The 20,486-nt window shown below is 36.5% G+C and overlaps 1 protein-coding gene across 4 annotated transcripts in view; it reads left to right on the top strand.

The window, feature by feature from the left end:
* The window catches only part of PLEKHH2 (pleckstrin homology, MyTH4 and FERM domain containing H2), a 156,681-nt gene extending 137,995 nt beyond the window's left edge, over nt 1-18,686 (top strand). For 3 of the 4 annotated variants that reach the window (XM_037807077.1, XM_037807076.1, XM_037807078.1), the window contains exons 25-30: nt 3,916-4,057; nt 9,385-9,530; nt 10,537-10,666; nt 12,946-13,032; nt 15,227-15,364; nt 16,399-18,686. In XM_037807077.1, coding sequence (XP_037663005.1) covers nt 3,916-4,057; nt 9,385-9,530; nt 10,537-10,666; nt 12,946-13,032; nt 15,227-15,364; nt 16,399-16,584 — 829 coding nt within the window. In that variant the 3' untranslated portion in view covers nt 16,585-18,686. The remainder of the gene's footprint in view (nt 1-3,915; nt 4,058-9,384; nt 9,531-10,536; nt 10,667-12,945; nt 13,033-15,226; nt 15,365-16,398) is intronic. The other variant, XM_037807079.1, reaches the window with a different exon arrangement.
* The last annotated feature ends 1,800 nt before the right edge of the window (nt 18,687-20,486 follow it).

Raw genomic sequence — 20,486 nt, 5'->3', positions numbered from 1 at the left:
ATACCACTAGAAAGGGCAAAGAAATTTGTGAATAACACATGACAAAGACTGCCTTGTTTAAAAAAAAAACAAACCTCATGACAATATCTTTGACATCATAAAAAAGGAACTCATCTTCAAGATTTAATTTTTAACAGACTGAAATGACTGGATAGCCACAGCTATGTGAAAGTGCTATTTCTAAATAAGGTTGTGCTTTGTATCTATGTAGAAACACCTTAGACAACGAGCCCTGTTTCCAGTGATACAGTTAGGAGGGGAACTAGCTGTGACCTATCATGCAGCCAAATACTTGAATCTTCGTTTGTCAAGCAGTGCTAAAATTAGCAACTAAAATACAAACTCTCTAAATACTTGAATCTTCGTTTGTCAAGCAGTGCTAAAATTAGCAACTAAAATACAAACTCTCTTTATTATGGAATTTTTAATTTATATTCAGCAAGATATGGAATTTTAATTATTTTGATGCAGGAATTAAGGTTCTAATTAATACATTTTGAACTTAGTTGTCCTTGAATGTAGACAACCATTTGGAAACTAATATTTAAATTCTATTCATAGTTAAGATGCTTATTTAATTTGGTTTCTTAATGTGTGTTGAAAATTGCAAAAATCACAGCATTATTTTTAACAAAACAAAACTGGCAAGGGCCCTTCCCTGAAGGGAAGAACTCTTCTTTCCCCACTTGTTGAAAAGAAAAATAATTATTCAAAAGTCCTTTGTAGTTATTATATTCTGGAGCGTAACTTAACATCCCCATCTCTGCCACCTTTAGCTGATTGTAAGAGCACCTACATCCACTGGCTCCAAAGCCTAGAAGGATCTTGACAGATCATCTAGTTTATTCCATTTCTTCTAGTTCTCACTAAAAAAAAAAAACATCCAGAATGATGACTGTTGTGATTCTAAGGACCTCCAGAGAAGAAGAATCCTGATGATGGTGATAATAATAATAGCCAATATTTATTGAGCACATGCCAGACCCTGTGCTAAGCCCTTTGTGTGCATCATTTCATATAATCCTAACAATAATCCTATGAGATAGGTATGTTAAAATCATCATCCTATGGAGGAAACCAAAGTTTTAGAGTTAAGTCACTTACCCAAGAGTATGGAAAGGGAATCCTTCAGCCTTTTTTGGCAAATCATTTCACTCTGTAACAATTCTTACTACCATTCATTTATCCATTTGTGCAATAAACATCTGTTAAGTTTCTACAATGCCAGGGCTTATTGAAGTGCTGGGGATTCAAAGGTGAGTGCAACATCACTGCCTTTTGGAATATTACACTTTGTAGGAAGAGACAGACATGAAATCTTAGCAATATGATTGATGGTATAACGGGGACAGCATAGCAGGGTAGTGAACGTGGGATCTGGAGGCAGATTGCCTGGGTTAGAACCCAGGCTCTACCACTCACTGTATGCCCTTGCACACCCCACTTTACATATGGGGTCTCTGTGCCTCAGGGACCCCATATGAAATGGAAGAGAAAATAGTACCTCCTTCTAGGGTTGTCTGAAGGATTAAGTTTTGGCAAATGTAAGTTATTTGGATCAGAGCCTGCTGCGGAGTAAATGCTCCACAGGTATTCGCTCTTACCGTGCATATAACATTTATATGCACAAGATGTTATGGGAGCATAGAGGAATGTGACGGTTGGAAGCCAAAGAAGCAGGAAGAGGGATCTCAGTTACAGTATCAGGAGAGTGTCATCAGAAGACTGTCATGGACTGAGGAGTGAAGGGAAGGGAAATGGGGACTGAAGGCAGTCTGCTCCCTCAGGAAGTTTACAAGATGATAAGAAGGGTGACAGTAGGAAACAAATGTCCTAAAGAATGAGCTCTGGGGCCAGTCTGGGCAAATAAAAGGAATACCAAGCATTGCTGAGAGCCCTGCCTAATTTGGAAGCAGTGTTTGTATGGTGTCACCAGTCCACTTAGCAATGTGATTTCCATCCAACTGCATTCATCTTCTTGGGTGTCGAGTGAGGAGGTCATTTAAGAGTTACTCCTAGTGTCTAACCCCAGCCCTGCCTGCTGGAGTGGAAGCCCACTTCCTCTGCTGCTGGCTTCTTCGGGATTTGGGAGCAGCTGGAAGCTGATCATATTGGAATAGACCCATTTCACATTCCCCTGGCACCTTTACTAATCAAGCTCCATGGATTTGATTTTCTGACCTTTTGACCATTTTTATGACTTTTCTTTAATTCCTCTCCAAATTATTTCCAATATAGTTGGAAATTATATATATATATGTATGTATATGTATGTATGTATGTATGTATAGTTGTTGGAGCCCAAACTGTTTCATTAGGGATTTGAGCTAATGGTTCCTACATATTGTATTTGCTATATGTGTCCAGGATTGGTTTCCTTTTCTGCCTACAGTGCTTCATTTTCTCTTCCCAGTTTTAATCTTATTGGTGTGCCAGAAATGATAGAATATGAATTTTAGCAATCTTGCCTGTAGCCATTTGGACAGGTGGTCCTTTTTTTTTTTTAACTTAGCTATATTATCAGTTCAAACTTTTATTAAGAACTCTCCCATGGATTGCAGTGATGAATAGAGCACATAACTTCAAGTGGAGAAAATAAACTATATGTATAAAAATGTACTACAGAATATATGACTTTACTGAAAAAGGAAAGCTTTCGTGTTAAATTTTATTCTCTTTGTTTTATATCACTTTGCTGATATCATTTTGGATTTAGAATCTATTTTCTAATATATTGCCCACCTGTATTCTTCTACCAATTTAAGAAATCTGCATTATTTATCATGTAGTCATATACAAAAATGGGATTTAGATTAATTTTTTCAGGATACTACTCTGAGTGACTGCCCAGTCCAGTGGTTCTTAATCTAGGTGGGTAGAAAGAATTATCAGAATCATGGAGTCGGAGAGTTTTCAAAGTATACCCCTGTGCTTCCCCAGAGATTCTGAACTGCTGCCCTTTCATTCCCTGCTATCTGAGATAATTACTGAGAGACATACTGTCACTGATGGGAGTGTGTCCTCTCCCTCAAGAGGGTAGGGAGTAGAAGGCTAAAAATCTGCAGGAATAGCCAGTTGGGTACACAGCTAACTACTACTAGATCTAAATAGCTCTTTACCAGCCACTGTGTTGTCATGACAATATTCAGGTATATCAAAGTCCTGCTTACCTATCCCATTGTCAAAAACACGTATGGCACCCAGTACCAGATCTGCAGCCTGAAGTTAGAACCCCAAAAGTCTCACATATAAAGAAATAGTACAGTGAATAAAGAGGGCCACTGATTTGATAAAGACCTCCTAGGCAAACAAAAGCCGATTCATATTTCAGCAAGTAATAGAGATAACATGTAAACTATTTTTGAGTTCTTAAGCCTGCTTATCATAATGTAGCAAGAAAATCAAAACACATTTAAATGTGCATATATTATCTTTTAGATTCCAGGGCAAACCCTCCTTATTTGATGTTGATTTTGGATTGATTTGTAATTAAGACCTTCTGCATTTCCTTACTCCCTGGTGTGTTCAAGAGATTTGGGGAAGATGACAAGCGTTCTGAAAAGTGGGTCTCTATATCCTGTTTAGATGAAGGGTTACATCAGCATCCCTTACAAGAGTAGGCATATTGAATTTATCTTGGTGTCTTAGATCCTTCTTCAGTAACACTTAAGGTTTGGTATTTCAGAGCCTAAAAAATAACATAGAAGCAAAGCAATTTTTCTTCAGTTTGCTGAAAACATTATATGGAACAAAAATGGAGGTCACTGACAGAATAGCAGTGATCTAGTTATATCTCTTAGAGAGCTATCTTAGAGCAATGCCAGTATCAGTCCTCTGGACTTATTGATAACACAGATCTTTACTTCATTCCTTTGTAAGAATATCATTTAATGAAAAATTTCCTTTTTTCTACAGACTATATTTCTCAATGCAAGCTCGTGGAGAGACTGATAGAGAAAAGTTGCTGTTAATGTACCAGACAAACGATCAAATAATAAATGGACTCTTTCCTCTGAACAAGGATCTGGCTTTAGAAATGGCAGCTCTGTTAGCTCAGGTAACTTAATGTGTTATATAAAAATCAGATACTAGTTTCTACACCAAACTAAATATGTGAAACAATATACCCTCAGTAATTCTTTAAATTCATTTTGCTATGGTTAATACATTAAAAATTGCAGGCATTATAATTACTGTTTGACTCCAAGTTGCTGACAGTCTAGTAGTAATGATATAGAATGTGACAGAATTCCATAAAGGGAAATGAGTGTCTTAATTATCTTGAAAATATAACACTAGGCTTTGCATTTAATAGAGAAGTTCTAGTGTAGAGCTGTGGGGCTGAGGATGCCATGGTGAAATAGTTCAATAATCTAATAGGAATATATCTTTAAAAATCTAGAACACTTTCTTTTATTTACCTATTGTATCAATTAGGATTAGGTTCAGGCTTCTGTTAAAAAAAAAAAAGCACAAAGTAGGAATGACTTAATCAAAATAGAAGTATATTTGTCTCTCGCATAGAGAGGTAGGTATCCTGGCAGCCCTTACAGAGAGTCATTAGGGGCCCGGGTTTTATCCTGCTCTCCATTCTGCTATCCCAAGGGTGCCCCCTTCATGGTCCTGGATGTTTGCCGGAGCTCCAGCCATTACATCAGTGTTCTAGGCATCAGGATGGAGGAAGAGTTGAAGAAAACCATGTCTCCTGCTGTTCTAGTTTGCTAATGCTGCCGGAATGCAAAACACCAGAAATGGATTGGCTTTCATAAAAGGGGGGGTTATTTCGTTACACAGTTACAGTCTTAAGGCCATAAGTGTCCAAGGTAACGCATCAACAATCGGGTACCTTCACTGGAGGATGGCCAATGGTATCTGGAAAACCTCCGTTAGTTGGGAAGGCATGTGGCTGGCATCTGCTCCAGTTCTGATTTCAAAATGGCTTTTTCCCAGGACATTCCTCTCTAGGCTGCAGTTCCTCAAAAATGTCACTCTTAGTTGCTCTTGGGGCATTTTTCCTCTCTTAGCTTCTCCAGAGCAAAAGTCTGCTTTCAATGGCCATCTTCAAACTGTCTCTCATCTGCAGCTCCTTTCTTCTCGGCTCCTGTGTGTTCTTCAAAGTGTCCCTGTTGGCTGTAGCAAGCTGGCTTCATCTGTCTGAGCTTATATAGTGCTCCAGTGAACTAATTCAGACCCACCCTGAATGGGCAGCACCACACCTCCATGGAAAGTATCCAGTCAGGGTCATCACCCACAGTTGGGTGGGTTGCATCTCCATGGAAACACTCAAAGAATTACAATCTAATAAACACTGATACATCTGCCCACACAAAATTACACCAAAGATAATGGCATTTTGGGGGACACAATACATTCAAACCAGCACACCTGCCTTTAAACTTCCCAGAAGTTACATAGAACATGGTCAAAACTTAGTCCCATGTTCTCGCCTACCTAAAAGGGAGGCTGGGGAATGTGGTCCTGGCTGGGAGGCAATGTGACCACCTAAATTCAAGGATTCTATTACTCACCAAGAGGGAGAGAATGGTCATAAGAGGCAACCAGTAGTCTCTGCCACACTGAATTTTTTGTAGAAGCTAACGAAGAAAAAATATTAAAGCAATTCTATAATGTTATCTGGACAAAGGCTTGGACCCCCCAGGCTTTTCAGCGTATGCCTTTTTACTCTCCCGCTCTCCCGGGAGAGCTCATCCATTCTCTTTATTTTATTCACATCTATGCCAGTGATTCCCGCATCTTTTATTCCCAGTTCATACCTCTTTCATGGGCTCCTTAAATTCAACATATTAAAAAATGAACTAATAATCTTCTCCCCTCTTTCTTTATATTCTGTATCTTCACTGTGATCCTGTATCCCCATTCAGCCCCCCAAACAAGCTTCGAACCCAGGAATCATTATTCACTCTTCCCTCCCTCTCCCCCTTCCCTCCCGTCGCCATGACCTGCCAATTTAACTTGTAGTAGAAACTTTTTACTCTGTTCCCTCCTCTACACCCTGATTACTATAACCATTGTCACATCCTGCTGCCTTTCTATGGTCTGGTCCCCCATAAATTTGTCCTCCACACAGATGTTAGAGGGATTATTCCAGTCGTCTGTGGCTGCCTAACAACGACTCCAAAACTCAGTCACTTGAAACAACAATTTGAGCAGGTACATGTAAGGACAGCTCACCTGTTCACATGGCAGCAGCTGGCAAAGCTGGAAGGCTCGCTGCGACTCTACAGCCGGGGGCTAGTGTCATTTGAAAGCTTGTCCATGCTCATATCTGCTGGCCGTCAGTTGGGATCTCTCTGGGGCTGTCAGCTGGAACACCTACACGTGGTCTCTTCAAGGCGGCTGTTTCTGCTTCCTCACAGAGTGGTGGTCAAGTTGTAGCAGCAGTGTCCCAAAAGAGAGACAGGAGGTGAAAGCCTCTCTTAAGTCCTAGGCCTGGAAACTGGCACGACATGCCTTGTGCCATGTGGTTTGTTTTGCAGTGATAGTCACAGGAATGGAGTTATAGCAAAAATGGGGAACTAGCTATGTCATTCCCTTGTTCACATAGAAGGGAACTAGGCATCCATGACCTGAACCCTGCCTGCCTCTCCAGCCTGGTCTTTCCATCTGTGTGGAACTTTATGCTCCAATAAAGCATAAACGGCAGTTCCCTGCACAATTCCCTGGCTTGTTTGTGGTTCACTTTTTCTTACTTCTTATGCTTTATTTGTTGGTCTCCTCTGCCCCGAATGCCTCTACCTCCATCCCTTCATCTGTGAACTTCAGTGTATGCTTTAATTTTCATCTCAGGTGTCACTTCTCCAGGAAACCTTCCTGGATTCTGCCTGAGCAGGTTAAATGTCCCCCTTTGGGGTTTCTTTAAGGTCCTGAGCATATATCTATTACTACCCCGACCTCAGTGGTTTATAACTGTTTATGTCTCTGCTTTGTGCCGCTAAGCGTGGCCTGCCTACAGGCAGAGGCTGTCCTGTTCATCTCCATGTGGCACACTGCTGTACACATAGACCATTCTCCACAAATGTTCTTGAATGAATAATAGTTATCATTTAATTTACTTTTATAATGCTTTTATGATCATGCAAACTTTAAAGCATTAGTGTTGTCTTTTTCAAGGGATGAAAAGTTGAGGAAAAGGAAAATAAGGTCATATATTTCCTTAGAGACAGGATTAAGAATGGTTTCCTATCATTTGCCATTCTAGGCTTTTGTCTTTTAAGCCATAGATTCTCTATTAAAATCTCACTCATTTTTACTGAAACTTAAGTTAGTCTTCTTACTTTAACTTTTACTTTAGTCAAGAAGGTAAAATTAGAACCTACTTTGGAGATATGTAGTTCAAACATTTTTAGATGAATTTCAGGAAGGAGTAGAAAGGTCAGATCATGCACACAGAAAACTCTGAACACGTTACTAATTAAAGCATATAATTTCTCTATCTACAAAAGGAAAATTGAATAATGACTCTGATCTCTCTGCCTCAGTAGTTTTTGTGTAGATAAATTAAATATTTTGAAGAGATCTGAGCTCTGAAAAAGAAGAGTTATTTCTGTTATAGATTTGAATATATGTACATCCCTTTTGATGCTCTCTGTCTTAAATAGGAAATCCTTGGAGCTGATCAGTAATTATTGTAATTAGTGTCTGGTAAGGCATTCGTAGTCATATGGGGTATGTCAGAAATTATCTAAGTTGATTTTCAGTTATTTTTCAAACATTTATTTTCCCTATTCTTTGTCAAACTATACCAGACACCAAGGAGGAGAGACACGGAGCTTGGAGATACCAGAATAGGGTTCTCTAGAAGGCAAGGTTGCCTCAAATGGCCTACTATTGTTGTAACTATTGTTTGTCCTAACTTCCACATCCTTGGAGGTTGAATCTTGGTCTCAGGTTTCCTAAGTAGCTGTGGTGAATGTTATTGGGTGATAGGTGGGGATAATAAATAGCTTGCTGTGGAAGAGGGATTTCAGTATGTTTGAAGAGCAGGTAGGCCTACTTTTATTTGGTATGAGGAAATTAGGAAGGACACCTGGCTAGGTAGGAGGTGGGGAGTTAATCATAGAAACCAGGAGACATGAGGAATGGGAGGTGAATAGCAAAGCCAAGCCAAGTAACCAACAGTAAGAAACTGGGTCAAAGACAGAACCTAGGAAGTTATAAGAATAGGATATAATGGCAAAGCTGAACAAGGAGTTTAGACAATAACAGAATTAAGATTAACAGAAGATTAAGATTTTATCCTAGTCCTTAATTAAGATGAAAGAAGTGACCACAGTAACTGGTCAGATTAAGAACTGGGTAACAGGAGCCACATGGGTCAGAATCTCAGCGGCTGGTTGTGCTATCAGCTTAACTGAAGCAGAGGCCCTTTTGACGCAGAGGCCTGAGGCTTCCTAGGACACCATCCCAGTCTACATGGAATCCTCCATCTGCCTGATGGAAAGTGGTGTAGATGATGATGAGAATGCTCGTTGGGTCATTCACCCGACCACTCCACACCCTATCCCTCTCCTTGCAGCCTCTTCAGCGCCCTGTACAAGGCACTTACCACAGTTTCTTATAGTCTCCCCTATTAGACATTAAGCTCTCTGAGAGCAGGGATAATGCCTGTCACTTAGCACAGTGCCTGACTCATAAGGTAGCCTCAGTAGATATTTGGATGAATGGATGGGTGGGTTGGTGGGTGGAGAGGTAATTGGGTGAGTCATTGGACAGGGAAGTAGGTGATGGTATCTGGGTGGCCTAATAAATTGAAATAAGTCCTGAATACTCTTTCATTGAGGAGGAGAGGGGAATGAAGGGCTCTGTTCCCAGGAATAACGGAATAATAGAGTGAGGGGATGAATGCAATAACATTTAAAGAGAAAAGGTAAGAAGTAATGAGAATATAGTTCTTGCTCCCATTACATTGAGTAGAGCCCCTTAAAAAGTCCAGCTAGTTTTTTTGAGATTTCTTACAGCTTTATAACTTTTGTATTTTATTTTTAACTTCCATTTTGCCTTATTATTAACAATTAAAACAGCACCTTAAAAATGGAAAATTATCCTGTGCTGATATAGGCAATAACAAGATAGAGTAATGGCCTTTAGCAAATGCTACTAGACGGTGATACTAATTTGGGGTGGTTAATATAGAAATGGAACTGAAATATTTAAATTACAGATTTTTTCAAAATTAGAATTTAAATGGAATTTAAATTTTAATAATAGTTCTAATGTGCTATTTACATTCCTTAATCATATCATCATGACAAATAAATTTATGTATTATATATTATAATGAATATTTAGAAAGAATAAAACCAATTTTCTTTTTTTAAACTCTTTTCAATATCCTATATTTTCTTTTTTTTTATTTCCAATTAGGTGGAGATTGGAGATTTTGAAAGACCTTTCTCAACTCCAGAAGGGCATGCTACCAATCAGTGCAAAGCAAATCAAACTTTAAGACAAGTCATAGAGAAATTTTATCCTAAAAGGTATAGAGATGGGTGTTCCGAAGAACAATTGAGGTAAGTAACTATTTGTAACTCTTTTGAGGGTAGAGTCACAAGATGGAAAAAAATATGCATATGGTAGTTTCCTTAAGACTTTAATACTATCAAAATCCCTCCACCCCACAAGGGGTTATTTATTTTTTTAAGATGCTTCCAGAAACTTTAGAATCTGTATTTAAAATTAAATATATATATGTATATATATATATATATATAAAGCTTTTACTTTAATTTAGAAGGTCTACTTTTCATTTTGTTTTAATCATTTTTGTCCAAACTAATCTTGATAGCAAATACAAGAAAAACAAATTGTCCAACAGTGTGTTTACTTTTATTATTTACCAAAATGTTTTTAATTCTTAGGTATTACAGTATAAATAATTTAGAATAAAAATAAACTGTCTTCTTAACACAGAAGATTTTATAATATGTTTTAAATTAAACTTCTCTTGTTTAGAGTTGTGATTTTAAAGGGCATGTAAAAAAAAAAAAAAGCTGGTTAGATTAAAGGAGACAAATCCAAATCACCAAAATTTTCCAGAATAGAAACATTTAAGCTCAGATTTTTGTCTACGTAGGATAGATAGTTACTTTCATGATATGATTTGCAACCAACATCTCTCCTGACCAGAAACTGTAATACCTAAAATTCCACGATTAGGGATTCGTTCTTTAGGCTGTAATTCTTGTACTTTTCTTTAAAAATGAGTATACTCCCATGAGAAATTGCTTTTTAAACTAGGTTACATTAAGGTTTTTTGTTACTTTGCCAGATTTTTAGAATTGACCTGACTGAGAGGCCTAGGTCATATTGAAAGCACTAATAGTACGCGAGTATGAAAAGCAGTGCTACGAAAAGGAAAAGGGGTGGATAGTGGTGAGAGTGGTGAGGTGGTAGTCACAAAATAACAGCTTTACCTAGGTCACAATTTGCCTAGATTGGTTCAGGGAGAGCTTTATCCTGGGAGCATGATACACTGGTTTTGTTTTTGCTTTTGTTTTTGTTTTTCATTATTTTTAGGCAGCTTTGCCAGCGACTGTCAACCAGATGGATGGCTCTCCGGGGACATAGTGGTGCTGATTGTGTGCGAATTTATTTGACAGTGGCCAGGAAGTGGCCATTCTTTGGTGCCAAGTTATTTCTTGCAAAAGTAAGAAAGGAATGGGATGGAGATGCATAATGAAAACCTCTGTGTACATAGTCAACTCTATCCAGTTCAGTGAATTGAAACAATGATAATAGTAACAGTGATAATTTAGTATATTTGGCTTTTAAAAAAAATAAGAAAATTCTCAAGATTTTAAAGAAAGCAATAAAGAACACAAGCTAAGGGGCAGTTTCTTTCTCTTTTCTTCTCTGTTCAACTTCAACGTACCCTAAACCATTTTTTTTAACTCGTTAGACTAATCATTAGTCTAAAAACAACACCTGAACTCTGCTTTCCTCTCTTCATTCATTCGTCTGTTCACTCACGTACTCTCTCACTCATCTGTTGTTTGTAAACCACCAAGCGAATAAACTCTAGGCATACATAAACCCTTGGCTTCAGATGAATTGTTCCTGGACTTCCAGAAACTCACAGTCCAGTGCTGTAACAGGCCTGTAAACACACCACCATGTGGTATATATCATAAAAGTGGCACAACAGTGCTGCAGAAACACTGAAGGAGAAACTAGCCCTGCCAGGGGGGTGGCTAGCCCTTTCCCCAAGGGAAAAAATGTTGACATTTTCATTCCTCCTCTTTCACTTGAGCCATGTCATTTTGTACTCTCTCAGGCGCTTTAGATACATCCTGTGTTGTGTGTGTGTGTGTGTGTGTGTGTTTTATCCCCACTAATAAGCTGTATCCTCCTTGAGGGTATAGATTCACTGACCCTAAGACCCTCCTCTGGTGCCCACCATACTGCTTTGCACATAATCATTGTTTCGTAGATATTCTCAATAGCTGTGCAACTTTGGGCAAGTTGGTTAACCTCCCTCTGGACCTCAGATTCCTCATCTATAAAGGAACAACTTGGACTAAAAACTAAAATCTAAGTTATCTTATCACTGATTCTATGAGTGACTATTGTTGCCGGTAAGAAATTATTTTGCTACCAGAACTGAAAGCTATATACAAGTAAGCTAACAGAAAGGTGATAAAGACAGAATTCTTAAACATATGTAAAATTAGATAATGTATTTGAGGGTAATTGAGCATATGTTTTTTAAAAACCAAGGACCAGTTTTGAACTATAGGTTAGCATTTCACATTGGCTTTTACTTCTAACAAGCATCAGAAGGAATATTAAATATCCTTTTCTGATAATATGTTCTGTGATTGCTGGCAGAAAAATATTATTATTAAATAATGATGTTGCATTTCACATTGCATGACTGGCATCTTTTTTTGCTCACCTTTCTTTCTTTAAAACAGGAAGGATCTCCTTTATTTTCTCAGTGGCATCCTTTTCAATGCGTGCCTATGCTTTGCAAACCAGCCCTTGGTGGACACTGCGGCAAACCAGTCTTTTGATACATGAGATCTTGATGATTTTTACTACATACAAATAACACAAGATTCATCCCATTTCCTTATCTATAGACTTGACATTCTTTTATAAGATTTAAGTGAAGTACTTAAGTTTTTGTTAGAGTTTCAATTATTGTTAACTGAACAAAATAATCATGGTGGAATACTAAAAAACATTCATGGATTTTAGTTGGGTTTCTGAGGTGGGACATTCTTTTAATTCGTATAATTTCATTGCCTTTTGCAATAAAAATTTAGTGGAAATTTTAATATTTCTCATTACTATTAAGCACACAGTTTCAAATTTTCTTTTTATTCTCTAATGATAGACATTGACTATCAGATTTAATAAACTTTCAGAAAAAGTATGCAATAATAATAATCCTTTCCATTGTAGTAATACTACATAGCTTATAAAACATCATATTTTGTTTCATTAGGATTTTGATCATCAAAGCAACCCTAAGAACTTCATTAACTGTTAACCTCTTGAAACAAAGGAAAAATAAAACAAAAAAACATTGTTTTCCCATATAAAGATGAGGAAATTGAGGTCCAGAGACATTAAGTAGCTTAATAAATGGCAGATTTGGGTCTCAAATACATGTCTCCTAATAATAATCATATTCAGTCTTCTTTCCAGTATACCACATTGCTCTGCCTCCAGAGGGATTTTTAATAATAAGATACTTCTAGAATCTTATTTTATTTATTTATTTTTTTTGATTCACTAGAAAAAAATGAAAGCCACAGTATGTCCTACACCCTCCCCCGGGTTAACTCTCTCAGCACTGAGTATGGTTCGTAATTACGTTGTTGTTATTTAATGGCAAATGTTTCATGGCACTTACACTGAAAAATATTTCTATAATTTTGCTAAGCCTATATAATATAATGTACTTTCACCTCTTCATAGCCCATAACTCCATCATCACTTGGAAATATGTTCATGTGGCTGGCTGTACATGAGGATGGTTTAAGCATCTTAGAATACAACTCCATGGTAAGACTAAATCCTAAAGGCTTGCATAGCGTCAGCTATTTCCGTTGCTCAATGTACTATACACAAAAGGTAATGATATCTTAATCTGATTTTTCTCTTATACAGAAAAATTCTTCCTAATACTGTACAAAATACAACTATGAGACAATTTAATCTTTTAAAGCAAAGATTAGAAAGTTTATCTTTTGTGTCTGAGAAAAATCATATTAAGATTTGACATTCTTTTATAAGATTTAAGAGACATACTTAAGTTTTTGTTAGAATTTCAATTATTGTTAACTGAGCAAAACAATTGTGATGGTATACTCAAAAATATTAGTGGATCTTAGTTAGGTTTAAAGTGCAATCATGGTTGTATTCATGAAATGATTATTCATTTATAGCATTAGGAAGATTGTTTCCTGTGTAAAAGAAAAATCATATTGACATAAAGTAGGAACTTTAATTAGCGAAGTGTAAATTCAGTTTTACTATGGACTTTATAACATAATTTCTGTAATTTCTCATGGTAAATATCACTTCCCTGTTCACTTGTACATATGCAGTATGTTGGAGCTTCTTACATTATTTTTTTTTTATTTTTTTGAGTCAAACTAAGCTTTCTATTTGCTCCATTTATCTGAAATTTAAATTATTTTCTATCATTTTCAGGTGTCATATTACTTAGTGAAAATCTTACTCATATTTTTGTTGTTGTTGTTTAACCTGGCAGGCCGGAATTGTTAGCCTTACCTGGGGAGTAGGGGCTCTCCTTACCTTCAGCCTTAGTTAGGGATCACTGAGAATTTCCTGGAGACCAAACTATGCTTTACTGTTGTAGTTACTGTTTCTTCTTAGAACTGCTAAAAAACTTTTTTGAAGGAGTTAAATTACCTAAATGCCTTTTAGTATTTGAATGGATAACTTGAAGACAGATTATAAAATCAGTGACTTAAAGTCAACAAGAAATTGTACATCCGGGTTGAGTTACCTTATTTAAGTAAACATGCCCTGAGTCCCGGGAGGTGGGCATACAGAGCAGGAAGTGGGCACTGGTGGGTTGCAGTGCCTGAGGCATTCAGTACAAGCAGTCATTAGATTTGCGGCTTCCTTTGCTTTTAGGTGGCATACCTTGGAATTATATTTTTAAATTGTCTTAGCAACAATTTGAGAAAAACATATTTGTTGCATATATGACAAAGGGTTTGTATCCTTAATATACTCCTGTTTCTATGAAACAATAAGAAAATGATGAATACACCAGTAGATAAATGGGCCAAGGCAATTCACAAAAGAAGAAATACAGATATCCAATAAATGTATTTTAAAATGTTAATCTCTGGTAATTAAATGAATGCCATTTGCAACAGCAAATCTCTACTTTCACCAATAAGTTAGCAAAGATTTAAAAGAATAATAGCATTCCAGTGTTAGCAAGACTGCAGTGCTGGGAATGTAAATGGGAATTACCTTTCTGGAGGAGTGTTTGGAATGATTCTCAAAAACTTGTCCTCCTTGCTTTTTGAGCTAGCAATTCCTGTTGTTGGGATTAATAACCAAATAAATAATTAGGTGTGTGCCTTAATGAAGATGTTCAAAAATATTCCCTGGAGTATTGCTTAAGACAGTAAAAAAAAATGTTTTAATCCTAAATACAGGATTGGTTAAATAAAGGATTGTCTATCGAAACATTTAAAATGTTGTTACCCAAGTACATTTGCTGTCATGGAAAGATGTTTACAGTATGTTAAGTTAAAAAAATCTATTCAAATCTATCTCTCAGGTTGAACCATATGGATTTGCCAATATTTTACTGTTTTTGAGCTAAAAAAAAATGTTTCATATCTTTCAACTAAATATATGTAGGGAAATAATTGAAAGGGTATATAAAAAAATATAAACAATGGTTTTCCACTGGATGCTGGAATATAGGTGCTTTTTTTTCATTATATTTTCTTATTTTTACACAGTGAATTAATTGTTTTAGGATCAAAATGTATTTTAATTATAAAGGCAGATGATGCCTAAATAAAATTTAGTAGTGCTACTGCTATCTATTTTGGATCATGATAGATTTGATTTTAGAAAATAATTTGGCTGCGGTATACCATAATTAATATCAGTGTTTTAATGGAAATATGGTTTTAATCTTTTCTCATCTTTCTTTGAAAGTGAAGAACTTATAACTTATATTTAGTTTTTCTTCTGTTTTAAGAGGTTAATAGTCAGCTTTGTATACAAGAGTCTCATGACCTTCGGAGGTTATCAAGATGATTTTATGGTAGTCATTAACAATGTGCATTCAAAAGACAAACCAACAGAGAAATTACTTTTTGCCATGGCAAAACCCAAGGTGAGTGGAAATATTTCTGCTAACTTTGCTTTGCTATTTTTTTTTTTTTAATACTCAAAACATTTATTGAACAAAGACTATGTTCCAGGTGGAAAAACAGGCTTTTCTTATAATTAAACGGCCCCAGGTCCAAATTATGGCTTACCTCATATTTCTAAGCCTTGTTTTTTTTTTTTTTTGGTCTAAAAAATGGTTTGATAATACTTCTTATGGCTTAAGAATTAAATAAAGGAAGTGTGTAAAATACTTAGCCTAGTGCCTGGCATATTAAAGGCTCAAAATAAATGGTCATGGTGTAAGTTGTTGTCAGGTACTTTCTATATATCATCTTATTTACTTAGGGTTATTAGATTTATGGATTCAGTAGAGGAAAGAGCAAAGTTTTATGACTGAAACATACTTGTTCCTTTACTATTTTTTAATGCAGTGTCTAGGCAGTTTTAATGCCTCTAACTAAAAGCAATGAATAAAAGGGCTATGTTCTAACATGTTAATTACAATTTTAGTAAAAACAATGAGAAACTGATTTTCCTAAAATTTTCACTGTTTTGAAATTGTCTACAAAGAGACACTACCTCTTTAGAATCGGAAACTTTTTCTTTTAAATGGAAAATGTCTTTCCTAATAAAATCTGTACCTAAGCAAACACAGTTACCAAGTCCAGAAGATTGTGACATACTCAGTACTTCATTTAGTTTAAATGACACGCTGAATTTTTTAATTCATGTATTCACAATTGTGGCTTTAAGATAATTGATGGGGTTGTGCTACTGACTATCACATTTTCTGATATTGCCACTAAGTATCATGATTGTTTTGAGATCTACTCTTTCTGCTGGTTTAAAATGGAAAAATCTATCAATCAGTACCTTGATGATGGTAAACGTGTAAGTACTTTATTGTTTGATCTGGACAAAGGGGAGTTCTGGTGTCCTGGGCACTTGCAAATGCAAACCACATGGCCAACCCTTCTCTCTCTTTTGGAAGTGATGAGAACTTCTCAGGAGCATAACATCCTGTTTTTCTCGTTTTAGATTCTTGAAATCACTCTTTTGATCGCCAGTTACATAAACAACTTCCATCAGCAAAAGGCAGCATTTCATCACCTCTCTGCTCCAGCGCTTCTCTTAGCCCCAGCCCAGGAACCCCAAGCCAGGGCAATGGGAGGCCAGCCCCTTCTGTCAAGCAGCAGACCCACCAAAGGCCCCACCTTACTCTGAAAGCTCCAGGGCCTGCACATTCACTCCCTTCTGCAAGCACCACAGAAGCTCCAAACAAGTTCATTTGTATTCTGGCAGCACAGCAGCACATATCAGTATTCAAAGCTTTAAGAATAATGGAGGTTATTCTCTTTTTATTTGATTTCTAAATATACAAATGAATACTGCTAATTAAAAAAAAAACACATTTTTCCAATACACTGATTTTTCTCTTAGATCAAATGAGTTAGAATTTGTCATTTTCTTTTGGCATCCAGTATGTCGTGTGATGTTGACTTTTCTTTCTTTCTTTTCTTTTCTTTCCCTTTCCTTCCTTTCTTCCCTCCTTCTTATCCTTCCTTCCTTCAGTCCTTCCTTCCTTCCTTCCTTCCTTTCTTTCTCCCTCCCTCCCTCCCTTCCTTTTCTCCTTCTCCTTCTCCTTCTTCTTCATCTCCTTCTCCTTCTTCTTCTTTTTTTTTTTAACGTTAGCAATCTTTAGAAAGGGAGATTCCAAAACTCTCATTTGGCAAACCAGTTTATTAATCACAAATGCTTACTACCAAAAATTAAGTACTGTAATTGTATGTGCCTTAACTTAATGATAGGATGTTTGGAAAGAAGTGGAGTACACAGTTTAGGAAGCAACTATAGGATGGTGGTTAGGAGTAAATTTTTAAAGCAACTGCAATAAATCTTCTGGCTCTAGGAATCATTATATGAGAAAACAGCAGTTAGGTAACTAGAACCTCCTTTGTATTAGAAAGTATATCCTGTTACCTTTTTGGACCATTGAAGTGTAAAATTTAAAACAAGATAGTGACTCCTGACATTCCTTAGCTGTCAACATAGCCTGAATTCACTGGGAAATTGCCCATGTTTGATTGCATTTGGTGCTGGGTCATCTTGACCTTGTTTTGCTAAATAGTGTTACCTTTGAGAACAAAAACAATTCTTAAAGCTTTGCCCCTCATACAATCCTTTCTAATTATAATTTGAAAGCACATTATCAAAAACAGGTTTCAAATGAAAAGAGAAAATAATTTTTCTGTCAAAGGAGATAAAACTCTAGTTGAAAGAGTCTGGAAATAGTTTACATTACTAGGTTACGTATGTGGCCAGTACATTCCAGTATGTGTCAAAACAAAGTAATTAGTATTAATTTACAATAAAAATGAAACTGTGATAAGACATGAAAATTATATTTTTAGAATGTTTAATTGTAATAGTAATCATGATTATACTTAATTTTATTTATGTGTAGAATATTTGTATTTATTTTTGGACATATATTTATCACTTTGTGTATGGTATTTTCTAAACCAATTTTTTTAAAATGTTAGCTGTTGAATTAACGTGTTGGCAGAGCCTTCAAGTCTTCTTCTTTGCTGCTTTCTCTCTTGGCGATGCACTGTTTTCACATCTAAGTCTTTAAAAAAATGTTCCTTCACATATTAGCATCTGTAGAAAGAGCAGAACCTAGAAATATATCGCTACAGTACTATTTCCCTTTTGTCATTGGTAATGACAAAAAGAAGGTCAAGAAGCTCCATAGAAATAGATTTCCATTGACTATTTCTCCTAAATCTTTTGAGCCATAACTATTCATTGAGTAAGCAAATGAGTCTTTGAGAATAAGCTTGGTTACCAATTTGGAATGACTCAGGAGGAGCCTTTTGGCTGGGATACAGTAGACTTTCTAAGTTCCCAGAAAACCACTTAATAAACATTATTTGGTGAGCCAGAGGGTTGACAAAGCTATTACATATTATGAGCACTTTAATCTCAGGCAATAATTCCACCATCTGTTAAGTCTCCTTAAAACTTATAATTTAAGCAAGTAGTGAAGGTTTAGCTTAAACTGTAGTACCTTAGACTTGGCATTTATTTTTGATAGAGCAGAGATAAAATATTTTGATGGAAAGAAATCAATTTTCTGTAACTGATGATGTGCAAATTTTATTTTCTGGGAAATGACTTATATAGCCATTAAAAAATTCAAAGTATGTTATTATGATTGGTTACAAGAGAATAATGTTACATGTTTAATTGTAATATTTGTCTCCTATCATTTTCTCTCCTTTCAATCATAATAAATGATTTACAAAAACCCATTTTGAGCATTTTCTTTTAAATAATCTTCAAGAAATACCTGATGTTTTCATTGTCAAAGCTGAGGTGTACTACTAGTGAAAATGGTAGTTATTACCTCCTCCTCTTGCATACATGCTTATCTTCAGTATTGCTTTATTTTATCCATTCAAAAGGAAGCTATTTGGGCAAATTGTAATTTTAATACATATTTATGCTCGTAGACACATATAATCTGAGTTGATACATTAATAGATAAAAATTCTGCTTCTCCAAGAGAGCTTATTTCATACAGGTGGGTTGAATGGACTGTGTCCTAAAAATTTATTTTAAATGTTCGGGACTTTCTTTCCTGTCCTTAAAGTCAACTACTGCCATAGCTTGGAAATGAATTTAACTCTCAATTTACAAAAGAAACTAGTCCCAGCTAATAAAGAGTCTTTGTTCCAAAAATGTGTTTATTAATTAGTTGCTTGGAAACTTTTTTCCATAGAACTAATACATGGTGGTCAGGTTCCCAGAACAATACATTTAAGCCACAACTGTACTGACGGATAATCCTGAAGAACTAAGCACCATGGATAATCACACTTCTCTAGAAAAAAACACTTTCAGTATCCCAGGGATTCCAAGAATTCCAAGAATACATTTCACTCTTCCAGCCAGCCCAGCTGCGGTGGCATTTGGCCTCTCTCGGTGCGGACTCCCTGGGTGGTTCCAGTGGAGGAGAGGCGCTAGTAAGGTGGGCCGCGAGCAAGGGCAAGCAAGGAGCAGACACCTGGTTCATTCAGAAATCGACCCCCCTTCTCAAGCCCCCCACCCCACCCCCCACCCAGTATCCTTTCCCTAAAAGAAGAAAGAGATTTTACTGCTACAAGGGCAACTTTTTTTTCCTTCTTTAAACTCCAAATTAAGGCCAAGTCCACAAAAAGATTCATCCATATTTCAGAGGAACCCAGATTCGAGGCTTTTCTTGGTCATTTAAGTGGGAGTGTCAGTCCCACCAGGAAGAGTTTGGTGGGCTGGTCAGGAGGCTGGGGTAAGGAGAGGAGACAGACACATTATGGTTTTACATGTTGAATTTAATTTTATCTAAATTGTGTATAGTCCATTCCATGAGACACATTTATCGTCAATATCAATCCAAAAGTCCATATCCATTATTTGTGGAGCCCAGTAATAGGCAAGGAATAAAAACTTTTACTAGGAAAACATCTGTTAGCAAATAATGCTAAAGCAAGATGCAAATGTTTACATAGCACTTTAATACAGAGCACCCTTCCTTCCAGCACTTTGCTAACATAATCTTCTAATAGATGGGAGTTTGTTATCCCTTCTGAAGATGTTGCTAGGTTATATTGGTGGCTTTGTTAAAATCAGGTGACTCTTCTTTAGCAGTGGCAGTGGCTAGAGAAGACTAATTCCTTCTTTCACCATGTGGCTGTAATGAATTCTCAGAAAGTGTCCACAAGAACCAAATGTTAGGCAGCCCCAGAGAAGATGGCAGAGAACTTACTAGCTTCTTAAATTTCTGGAAAATACTATGGCCTATCAAACTCTAGTAGGAGTTGCCTTTTATGAGAGAAAAGCTTATATAAAATGAGGAACCTTAGAAAAGCTTGAGGAGAGCTCTTGTTATCTTTTGGATTATGCACAGATTGTTAGAGGGCTTCCCCCCAGGAATGTGGTGAGTAACACCAACCGTGACAACATGCTCCTACTGTTTACTGCTTTACATAAGGTTCCCATTGACCTCCTTACTGTTAAGCCCAATAGACCCCAAGTGGTCCAACTGACTACTGGATGGGGTCTCCAACTCACCATGTCTAAAAGCA

The sequence above is a fragment of the Choloepus didactylus genome, chromosome 17 (assembly GCF_015220235.1).
Source record: "Choloepus didactylus isolate mChoDid1 chromosome 17, mChoDid1.pri, whole genome shotgun sequence".
Lineage (NCBI taxonomy): Eukaryota > Metazoa > Chordata > Mammalia > Pilosa > Megalonychidae > Choloepus > Choloepus didactylus.
The sequence above is the reverse complement of the archived record's forward strand: the minus strand, read 5'-3'. Positions and strand labels throughout refer to the sequence as shown.